Source organism: Cajanus cajan, chromosome 8 (genome assembly GCF_000230855.2).
Source record: "Cajanus cajan strain Asha chromosome 8, NIPB_CcT2T_4, whole genome shotgun sequence".
Taxonomy (NCBI): domain Eukaryota; kingdom Viridiplantae; phylum Streptophyta; class Magnoliopsida; order Fabales; family Fabaceae; genus Cajanus; species Cajanus cajan.
Window position 1 is genome coordinate 32966078 of NC_138524.1, and position 11784 is coordinate 32977861.

Genomic DNA, 11784 nt, shown 5'->3' on the forward strand with positions numbered 1-11784 from the left:
GGAACTTTTCTTGATGTCCTGATACATCTTAGTCATACCGGGATGTATGCTAAGATGACTCATGTGTCCCTCTTCCAGAACATCTCTCCTTATTTCTGAATCTTGAGGTAAACAAATCTAACCTTTGAATCTCAGAATCCCATCAGCACCAAGCTCAAAACCAGTTGCCCTCTCGGTACCAAGCAATCCCAAAATCCTCAACAACTCTGGATCTTGTAATTGCTTGGTTCCCACCTGTCTCAAGAACTCATTAGTTATGGTGATCATACCACAAGTAATGTGTTCTTGTACAACCTCCACCTCTAGTCTCAAATATTTGAATTGCTCAATCAGCTCCAACTTCCTAATCATCATAGCCGACATGTGAATGGATTTCCTACTTAATGCATCTGCTATCACATTCGCCTTCCCAGGATGATACATCAACTGGAAATCAAAGTCCTTTAGGAATTCCATCCACCTTCTCTGCCTCATATTCAGCTCTTTCTGATCAAACAGGTACTTCAAACTCTTGTGATCATTGAATACACTGAATCTCGCTCCATACAGATAGTGTCTCCACAATTTCAAGGCAAACACCACAGTTGCAAGCTCCAAATCATGAGTAGGATAATTCTTCTCATGGGTCTTAAGTTGCCTTGAAGCATATGCCACTACTCTCCCTCCCTGCATCAACACACAACCCAACCCCTGGTGAGAAGCATCATAAAACACATCAAAATGCTCACTAGTGTCAGGTAATACCAAAACTGGAGAAGTAGTCAACCGCCTCTTCAACGCCTGAAAACTCTTCTCACAAGCATCTGTCCAAACAAAAGGTTGATCCTTCCGAGTTAGTTGAGTCAAAGGCATTACTATTCGAGATAAACCCTCTATGAATCTCCGATAATAACCCGCTAACCCAACAAAACTCCTAAGCTCTGTAGCAATCCCTGGACGCTCCCACTAAATCATAGCCTCCACCTTGGCTAGATCCACTACAATCCCCTCAACCGATATCACATGCCCCAAAAATCTCACATCGGACAACCAAAACTCACACTTAGACAGTTTTGCATACAACTGCCTCTCCCTCAGCACCTCTAAAACCAACCTTAGATGCTCACGATGATCCTCCAAAGATCTAGAATACACCAAAATATCATCAATGAAGACCACCAAAAATCTATCCAAGAATGACCTAAAAATCCTGTTCATGTAATCCATGAACACTACTGGAGCATTAGTGACACCGAAAGGCATCACTACATACTCATAATGACCATACCTAGTCCTGAAAGCAGTCTTTGGTATGTCACTCTCTTTCACCCTGATCTGATGGTATCTGGATCTCAAATCAATCTTCAAAATTACCGAAGCTCCCCTCAGCTGATCCATTAAATCATCAATCCTCGAAAGTGGATACTTATTCTTTATCGTCAACTTATTCAGTTGTCGATAATCAACACACAAACGGGCCCCACCATCCTTCTTCTTCACTAACAATACCGGAGCACCCCAAGGAGAAACACTGGGCCTCACCATTTATTTCTCCAACAAATCCTCAATCTGTTTCTTTCGCTCTACCAACTCAGCTGGAGCCATCCTATAAGGAGCCACTGATATCGGTCCTGCACCTGGTACCAGATCAATACTGAACTCAACATCACGCATAGGTGGCAATCCCGACACATCATCTAGGAACACCTCAGGAAACTCATTAACAATCTCAATCCTAGTGATGGCCCTCTCTGTATCAATACTCAAAGTGGCAAACAACATAAAGCACTCATCTTCATCCCTTATAAACTGCTCAGCCTGACCTACTGATACCAACACCTCATCCTCCAACTAAGGAAATACCAACTCTCTTCGAGCACAATCTATACGGATGTGATAGGCAGATAACCAATCCATCCCTAAGATTATGTCGATATCCACCATGGGCAACACAATAGGTTCACTCGCGACATATGGTTTAGACATCCTTTTAAAAGTCTCATTAATTAAGGAATGCCTGGACACCAGACTAATTCTTAATTAATGATTTTGAAAATAGGTTCATGGAGTCGCCACCAATATTTTACTTAAAACATTGGAAAAATAAAAGGTTTTTAAAGATCCAACAATGGCCTTGATAACCAGAATTGGGTTCGGAGGTCGGTTACGTGTAGGGAAGGTATTAAGCACCCCTACAACGCCCTCAATCGGTACCCTATAATGAAGTTAACATGATAAAAATGAATAAATTAAATATTGAATCCCATTTATTAATATTTATTTACATATTTAAAATTTAAATTATACGACTAACCCTAAAATATCTACATGATTGCGTTTGTTATAAATAAAAGATAGAGATAAAGATGAGAAATAAAAGATATATAAGTAGATTGATTGAAATACCTCTTGAACGAGCTCTATTGAATCTTCAAATATGGAGAAGGTGCTTTGTGGCGACCTTTCACACTATAGTATGCCTCACAAATCTCAAGAAATACAATAGGAGGGAGAGAGAAGATAGAGATGCGACACAAATCTCAAGAAATATAATAGAGGGGAGAGATATAGATAATTTTCGTGCTCAAAGGAGTCTTATTCGAAATTTCTCTGGTCGCCATGAGAACTGTGCCTGAGGCTTCTATTTATAGGAATTAGAAGGGGGCCAGAATGGCCCGTTCTGGATTCGAAACGGCCCGTTCTAGGCCAATCATTATGTGCAAATTACGCACCCTGGAACGGCCCGTTCTAAAAATGGAACGGCCCATTCCAGAGTGGAAATTAACACAAAGTTACCCTTTCAATAACGGCCCGTTCCAAATTTGACTTGTTTGGAACGGCTCGTTCTGGTATTGGAACGACCCGTTCCAGCCTAGGACTCTTTAGGTGTTTTAGTCACGTTGAAACGACCCGTTCTGATATTGGAACAACCCATTCCAGGGTTTGAAACGGCCCGTTCCGATTTTGGAACAGCCCGTTTCGGGCTACTAAAACCACCTTATTTGGCCTTTAGGCCTTCTGATGTCCTGTTTTGTTGTTTGCATGCTTCAGAAGCTCCTTTCCTTCATAACGGAGGTCCATTTTCTTGTTTGTGTGCCCCCGGACGAAATTGGGTGTCTACAGTTGCCCCTCTTTACTTGTCCTTTGGAGTAGCTATGTGTTGCTTTTCTAAAGGCAATTAAAGACGTAGACATTTCGTCCGGGTCTCCTGCTCGTCTCTTTGGTGTTGGCGCTTCTACGTTCCTTCTCTTGAATAGGTGAATTTGCTCGTGTCGTTGCCCTTTAGAGTAGTTGAGTGTTGGTTGCATACTCTATTAGGTAACAAGGCTAACGAACTGTACACCTGATCTTCGATCTTCAAGTAGATGCTCCATTGTTTCTCTTGTGATAGTGTGTTCTTTTATTTGTAGCTTGTTGAAGAGGGAGTATTTTCATAGCTCAGCTTCCCTCACGGCTTTTTCGTATACCAGATTGGGAGATGACTACAGTCTCTCAGAACTTTCTCTCGTGGCTTTATCATATACCGAATTGGGAGGTGAGTACAGTCTCTCCAGACCTTTCCCTCACGGCTTTGTCATATACCGGATTGGGAGGTGAGTACAGTCTCTCCAGACCTTTCCCTCACGGCTTTGTCGTATACCGGATTGGGATGTGAGTACAGTCTCTCCAGACCTTTCCCTCACGGCTTTGTCGTATACTGGATTAGGATGCAAGTACAATCTCTCTAGACCTTTCCCTCACGTCTTTGTCGTATACCAGATTAGGATGCGAGTACAGTCTCTCCAGACCTTTCCCTCACGGCTTTGTCGTATACCAGAGTGGGATGTGAGTACAGTCTCTCCAGACCTTTCCCTCACGGCTTTGTCGTATACCGGATTGGGATGCGAGTATAGTCTCTCCAGACCTTTCCCTCATGGCTTTGTCATATACTGGATTGGGATGCGAGTACAGTCTCTCCAGACCTTTCCCTCACGGCTTTATCGTATACCGGATTGGGGTGTGAGTATAGTCTCTCTAGACCTTTGTTGTATTTTGAGGAAACTGTCGGTGCCCTCATTGGTTTGCTTGACTTATGGTAGATATTGCCCCAAGGATGTTGGGCAGGAGATGTGTCGTGATGCCTCTAATTTCATTTTTGGCTTTTCTTGTTGGTGTTGTGGGATGAAAGATTACCCTTAGGTGGATGGGCAGGAGATGTTTGATGTGCTCCTGTGCTGGTGGGCAGAGAAGTGGATGGCTAGCAGGGATTCTAGTGTTTCCCCTACCACGTGAGTATTGTGATGCCTCTCCAGGCGCTTGTTGCGGAGTCCTTTTGATTCATTGATGATTGATTGTTTGATTGTTGATGGATGGTTGTTGATTCCCCATGGTGAGTAAGGATGCATGGATGTACATGAAAATGCAAGACAGGAATGGATTGGATTTTTTTATTATATATATATATATTTTTATAAAGTGAAGTTATACCCTTTTGTGCACACTTGTGCCCTATGCATGTTATGCAATGATGCCTCTATGCTAATGCTTAAATGCTTATTGATTTTACTTTCAAGAAATTAATCTATGCGCATTGATCAATGACATGGATTGTTAGCCTTTTAGCCGTATCAAATTTAGTGTTGCTTTTTTGAACCTGAGGTTTGTGTAATTCGGCCCTTTCGCTTGTACCGAATATGATATGTTAGCCCTTAGATAAGATGTACCTAGACTCTGTTCTAGTACACCTCTATCTTTTCCTTATGAGTGTTCACTGTGCATATTCCGTGTATCTCTCAAATTTATCTTAATGCCATGTAGGTCAAGAGGAATGAGAGGAAGGGGATATATACATATATTTTTTTTGTAAAAGTTTTGATAGAAAGGATTTTTTCAAAAATGGTTTATAGAAGAATGGATGGTTGAGGTAGGCTAGTGGTTTAGGCTGATGAACAAGCACATTCAAAGTGAGGAAATCATTTTCCGCGTTAGCTTATTATTTCCTTCAAAGTTAAGCGATGACTTGGGATTGCATATTGATTAAATGATCTTCTCAAGCCGCCTTTCAATTTTTAGCTCGGGATGCTACTTTGTCCTAACTTTTGCCTAGGTTACTTGAGATGTGTTCCCTAGCAGACATTTTCTTTTTTCTTTAATCCTCACTTTTGCCTAGGCTACCCTTTTTGTTTGTGGGTTTCCTAGCGGACCTTGCCCTAATTTTTGCTCAGCCCCCTTAGTGGGTTTCCTGCTAGGCTTTTGTCTTTGCATCATTTGTGATCATCTTTCATTCTTTCATTAAAGGGGGATGCCCCTTGCACTGATTTCATTTGGACTTTTATCCACAAGTCATGCCAAATTTGATTGATCTTTATGTGTTTTTTATTGCATATTAAGCCATTGTTTCTAATGACGTCCTTATTTCAAATGTACTTGTTCATTTAAGGTTTGTTGACGAGGCTTAGAGTAGATAAAAGGGAGAAGAGAAATGAAGTAGAAAAGTGTATGGCATTAAAATAGAATTTTCAATTTACATGTGCCCATTTAATGTAGCTTGAGGGCCTAGGCATCCCCAAGTTCGTGATTCGTACACAAAGAAAAAGAAGGAGGTTTCCCCTTAGAGAGGCCTAAGTCATCTAACCGTAGAGCTAGTCCTCCACTTGCATGGATGTGGCGCTTCAGAAGATCTCGTGTAGAAGGAGGGCGCTTCAGAAGATCTCGTGTAGAGGGAGGTCCTTTGGCTTCTTCTCTCGTAAAGGTATTTTCAACCCATATCCTGAGCCTTTCCTAAGAAGTAGGAATGGGTAGAAGCGATGATAGAGTTTTCCATGGAGTCTTGCTTCTCAAGAGGAACATTCAAGCGATCTCTCAATTTTCAGCTTGAACAAACATTGCTTCTCGATTTTTTTTTGCCTAGAATGCCCTTTGCAAGTTTTCATTCTAGCATCTTAACAAGCAATGCTTCTCTCTTGTTAAAATCATCTTTCAAGAAAGCTCTATTCATTTTGACTCAATGTTTGAGGGATTCGTCCTCCTCAAGTTCTATTCTGCTTGGATTTCACGGTTGTACGACACGATTTTATCCTTTTAGGGCAAGAGTTAACATCTTGATGATTGTGGATTTCTTTGTCCTAAACTTTTTATACATGGCTCACTTTCCATTACTTCCGATTAACGCACATAGGTTGATTTCTCTTTTTATTCTCATTTATTCTTTTTTTTTTCAAGAAGGATATGTTCTAAATGAATGCAATGCAAAATAAAGAGAAAGTTGACAATAATAAATATCAGTCTCATTTATTTGTTTATTTGTGAATGCTCAAATAGATTTTGACAATATTAACATATCAAAGCAAAGGCCCAACCATAGTATTTTTTTTATAAAATCGATTTGGACTTTGCCGTATATTAGAGCATTCCTTTTTCTTAACTTTCTCTATATGTTGCTAATACCTAATCTTAACCTAGAATGCATGCCATTTTTGTTTTTGCCTAAAATTTATCATGTTTTGATTAACTATGAGATATGATGCATGATACGAATATACATATATTTTTTAAAGGTATTATACATATATTTTTTTTGGAAAGGAAACTACTTATATGATGTTATGATATGATGACCTAAGAATGTACAAAAGGGGTATAAATTTCTCTAATTTTTTATATTTTTATTATCAGTTTGCTTGTTTTAAAAAATTAATCCACTCTTATTAGAACAAATAATGCAAACAAATGCACACACACATGCTCAATCAACATACACCCGCGAACAATCACGTTTAAATCTTTGGTCTGTGGTCCCTGCAAGAAAAGTGCATTGTATAGGACAGTTCTAATCTCACTGGTCTTTAGGCCCCCAAGGTGCCCCCATTATAGGGACCCAGTATCTCTATCGCCGTCACCTGACAAACTCTAAGGTCTGTCGCAGTATTTCGGGTTAGAGTAACCAGTTATCACCTTGAGTGTGATTTTCGACAAGGCTCGCAGGCTCCAAGGCCAAACTTAGGCCGGTCGTACGTCAATCACTCCCTATGTTTAATACCTTCATGCCCCCAGGTGTAGGGGGAACTATTGTGTGCAAAGGCTTGTGTGCAATTTATTTCAAACATATGCAGAATTTAAACAGGCAAACAAATATTAAAGCCAAACAAATAAAGCAAACAAAGTAAAGGGGAAAAATATTTAAATTAATATTTTTATTTTATTAATTTCATCAATTAAATGGGCCTGACCCTCTTTAAACTTCCCCAATGGAGTCGCCATCTATCGCAACCCGAAAATTTCTGATCTCGCGACATATGGTTTAGACATCCTTTTAAAAATCTCATTAATTAAGGAATGCCCGGACACCAGACTAATTCTTAATTAATGATTTTGAAAATAGGTTCATGGAGTCGCCACCAATATTTTACTCAAAACATTGGAAAAAGAAAAGGTTTTTAAAGATCCAACAATGGCCTTGATAACCAGAATTGGGTTCGGGGGTCGGTTATGTGTAAGGAAGGTATTAAGCACCCTTACAGCGCCCTCAATCGGTACCCTATAATAAAGTTAACATGATAAGAATTAATAAATTAAATATTAAATCCCCTTTATTAATATTTGTTTACATATTTAAAATTTAAATTATACGACTAACTCTAAAATATCTACATGATTGCGTTTGTTATAAATAAAAGATAGAGATAAAGATGAGAAATAAAAGATATATAAGTAGATTGATTGAAATACCTCTTGAACGAGCTCTATTGAATCTTCAAATATGGAGAATGTGCTTTGTGGCGACCTTTCACACTATAGTATGTCTCACAAATCTCAAGAAATACAATAGGAGGGAGAGAGAAGATAGAGATGCGACACAAATCTCAAGAAATATAATAGAGGGGAGAGATATAGAGAATTTTCGTGTTCAAAGGAATCTTATTCGAAATTTCTCTGGCTGCCATGAGAACTGTGCCCGAGGCTTCTATTTATAGGAATTAGAAAGGGGCCAGAACGACCTGTTCTGGATTTAGAACGGCCCGTTCTGGATTTGGAACGGCCTGTTCTAGGCCAATCGTTATGTGCAAATTACGCAACCTGGAACGGCCCGTTCTAAAAATGGAACGGCCCGTTCTAGAGTGGAAATTAACACAAAGTTACCCTTTCAATAACGGCCCGTTCCAAATTTGACTTGTTTGGAACGGTCCGTTCCAGCCTAGGACTCTTTAGGTGTTTTAGTCACGTTAGAACGACCCGTTTTGATATTGGAACGGCCCATTCCAAGGTTCAAAACGGCCCGTTCTGATTTTGGAACAGCCCGTTCCGGGCTACTAAAACCACCTTATTTGGCCTTTAGGCCTTCTGATGTCCTGTTTTGTTGTTTGCATGCTTTAGAAGCTCCTTCCCTTCATAACAGAGGTCCATTTCCTTGTTTGTGTGCCCCGGACGAAATTGGGTGTCTACAGTTGACCCTCTTTACTTATCCTTTGGAGTAGCTATGTGTTGCTTTTCCAAAGGCAATTAAAGACGTAGACATTTCGTCCGAGTCTCTTCCTCGTCTCTTCCTCGTCTCATTGGAGTAACTATGTGTTGCTTTTCCAAAAGCAATTAAAGACGTAGACATTTCGTCCGGGTCTCCTCCTCGTCTCTTTGGTGTTGGCGCTTCTTTATTTACATATTTAAAATTTAAATTATACAACTAACCCTAAAATATCTACATGATTGCCTTTGTCATAAATAAAAGATAGAGATAAAGATGAGAAATAAAAGATATAGAAGTAGATTGATTGAAAAACCTCTTGAACGAGCTCTATTGAATCTTCAAATATGGAGAAGGTGCTTTGTGGCGACCTTTCACACTACAGTATGCCTCACAAATCTCAAGAAATACAATAGGAGGGAGAGAGAAGATAGAGATGCGACACAAATCTCAAGAAATATAATAGAGGGGAGAGATATAGAGAATTTTCGTACTCAAAGGAGTCTTATTCAAAATTTCTCTGGCTGCCATGAGAACTGTGCCCGAGGCTTCTATTTATAGGAATCAGAAGGGGGCTAGAACGGCCCGTTCTAGGTCAATCGTTATGTGCAAATTACGTACCTTGACGGAACGGCCCGTTCTGAAAATGGAAAGGCCCGTTTTGAAAATGGAACGGCCCGTTCCAGAGTGGAAATTAACACAAAGTTGCCCTTTCCAGAATGACTCGTTCGAAATTTGACTTGTTTGGAACGGCCCGTTCTGGTATTGGAACGACCCATTCCAGCCTAGGACTCTTTAGGTGTTTTAGTAACGTCGGAACGACCCGTTCTGATATTGGAACGGCCTGTTTCGGGGTTCATAACGACCAGTTTCGATTTTGGAACAGCCCGTTCTGGGCTACTAACACCACCTTATTTAGCCTTTCGGCCTTTTGATGTCCTATCTTGTTATTTGCCTGCTTTGGAAGCTCCTTCCCTTCATAACGGAGGTCCATTTCCTTGTTTGTGTGCCCCCGGACAAAATTGGGTGTCTATAGATGGCATCTGACAATCTCTGAAAAGGTGGCCTGGCCTGCCACATCTGAAACAAACATTCCCCGGACGGGAACAATCTTTAACCACATGTGCTCCTCCACATTTGTAGCATCGCACTGATGGTGCTCCACTCTGAGAAGTAGCAAGACGAGGTCCCCTACTAAAAACACCCCTCTGAGATTGAACATGCCTGTCATAGGGTCCCCTCTACTGGCCTCCCCTCTGGATCCAGATGATCCCTCCTAAACTCTAGCAGCCTTGCCGCTGCTACCACCACCCTCCAATCTCTCAACAGTCTTTGCCTTCTCAAACAAGGCAGGAAACTCCACTATGGACATAAGGACTATGACCCTCGTCAGCTCATGCCTCAACCCCTCTGTAAACTTCCTAGATCTCCAAGCCTCAGATATGGCCTGAGAGTAGAAATAAGCCAGATGCTCAAATCTCATAGCATACTCAGAAACAGACAAGCTCCCTTGATGTAGTCTCATGAACTCCGCCTCCTTAGCATATCTAACATTGTCCGGGAAATACTTCTCCAAGAAAACTCTTTTGAAGCAATCCCAATCTACAACCACACCTCTGCTCTCCATCATCTGCCTGGTGCCTCTCCACCAGTACTCAGCCTTGCTTGCCAGCATGTAAACTGCATAGGCCAACTTCCACTTCTCAAAAGACCCTAGAACTGAAAATCTTCTCCATCTCGCTCAACCACTGATCTTCCACATCAGGATCTGAATCCCCCTTGAACTGAGGAGGCTGACATCTCCTAAACTTTGCTAAATCTCTTCCCTCTTGAGAGACCACTGGTCTAGCTGCCTCAGTCGCAGCTTTACCGGCCTCCATTTGAGCAAAGTGAGCACTTTGTTGTTGCATCGCCATGGCCATCATCTCCATGGCCCTAGCAATCTGATCATATTGTGGCCTCACCATACTAAAAAGTTTCAAAACATTCTTTTAGTAACACTATACCACCATATATCACCAAAACTAACACATATCAGAGATATGACACAACAGGAACATAGAAGGATCACTCCCCACAGAGTATCCAAAAGACTTGACTGGCTCTGATACCATAAAAGTGTAACGACCCTCCATGGTCTCTACATTTAGTGGAATCGCACTACTACTAGCAAACTACGAGAAATATTAAGCTGGATAACTCATACATACAAGTATAGGTAAGAATAAAAATAATTTTTTGTATACAAAATAGAACACCATATATGTATAGTCATCCCAAGAATAATATTCCCTAGTGCTGGTCAAGCACAAATAAAACCGTTACCCAAAATGGTAACTCTAACACGAGGATCAAACTCCCCGTCTCAAAACGGTCACCTCAACTCCAAGTTATCCCTGACCTGCTCCCATACCAAGTATGATCATTGTAGTCCCACCACATGGAAACAGAAGGGTAAGCTAGAGTTCAAAAATCAATCATACAAGTACAAAAAAAAAATCTATACTACACATGCGTCTAACTCAAGTCCCAAAGGAACTTCCATCTCAATCAAATCATCCATTCATCAAACATGAAGTCAAACACCACACACTTCATCATCATAACAATCATGCAATACATGCAACTCATGACAGATATCAATGCATATCAATCATCTAATGCGTCATCACGCATACACCTAGGAGATCTCCTTAACAATAGAGCAATATAAGTGACATCCCATCCTACCGAAACTACCCTAACCATTTTCACGGCCAATGCGCCCGCTCGGTCACAACTAAACAGGATATAATCCTCACTCAGGTTTACTCAGATGATGTCACTTACACAATTGGAAGTCTGGATCTACCGTCAGGTATAACTTAGTTGGGTACAGGCATACCACGATCTTGGCATGCATTACCAAGTCAATTGTAGATAGAGCTGTCAAAACGAGTAACCCGGCCCGGCCCGGCCCGGCCCACCACGGGTTGAGCCTTTGGTGGGCCAACCCAACCCGGCTCGTTTATTGGTGAGCTGGAAAAAGTTGAGCCCGGCCCGGCCCACCACGGGTTGGTGGGCTAACAATAGAGCAATATAAGTGACATCCCATCCTACCGAAACTACCCTAACCATTTTCACGCCCAATGCGCCTGCTCGGTCACAGCTAAATAGGATATAATCCTCACTCGGGTTTACTCGGATGATGTCACTAACACAATTGGAAGTTTGTATCCACCGCCAGGTATAGCACAGCTGGGTACAGGCTTACCACGACCTTGACATGCATTAGCAAGTGAATTGTGGAGTTTGCCCACCGACTATCCGCAAGGATCCACGCACCTTCCCGAGTACTTGGTTAAGGGAATAACCCTCGACCGCATACC

General features: G+C 41.3%; 1 protein-coding gene across 1 annotated transcript; it reads right to left on the minus strand.

Moving 5' to 3' along the window:
* Positions 1-1524: 1524 nt before the first annotated feature.
* Positions 1525-10091, minus strand: LOC145950427 (uncharacterized). The gene is made up of 3 exons (XM_083061514.1): positions 9763-10091; positions 9465-9672; positions 1525-1830 (listed from the first exon to the last, which is right to left on the minus strand). Exons 1-3 carry the CDS (start codon positions 10089-10091, stop codon positions 1525-1527), a joined length of 843 nt encoding a protein of 280 aa, XP_082917640.1.
* Positions 10092-11784: the final 1693 nt, after the last annotated feature.

Coding starts and splice junctions, on each gene's coding strand:
- LOC145950427 (XM_083061514.1), bottom strand. CDS start 10,091: ATGCTGGCAAGCAAGGCTGAGTACTGGTGGAGAGGCACCAGGCAGATG. Junction 9,673..9,762: donor ATAGTGGAGTTTCCTGCCTT/GTTTGAGAAGGC, acceptor ATCTGGATCCAG/AGGGGAGGCCAGTAGAGGGG. Junction 1,831..9,464: donor AGGCCACCTTTTCAGAGATT/GTCAGATGCCAT, acceptor GTATTTCCTTAG/TTGGAGGATGAGGTGTTGGT.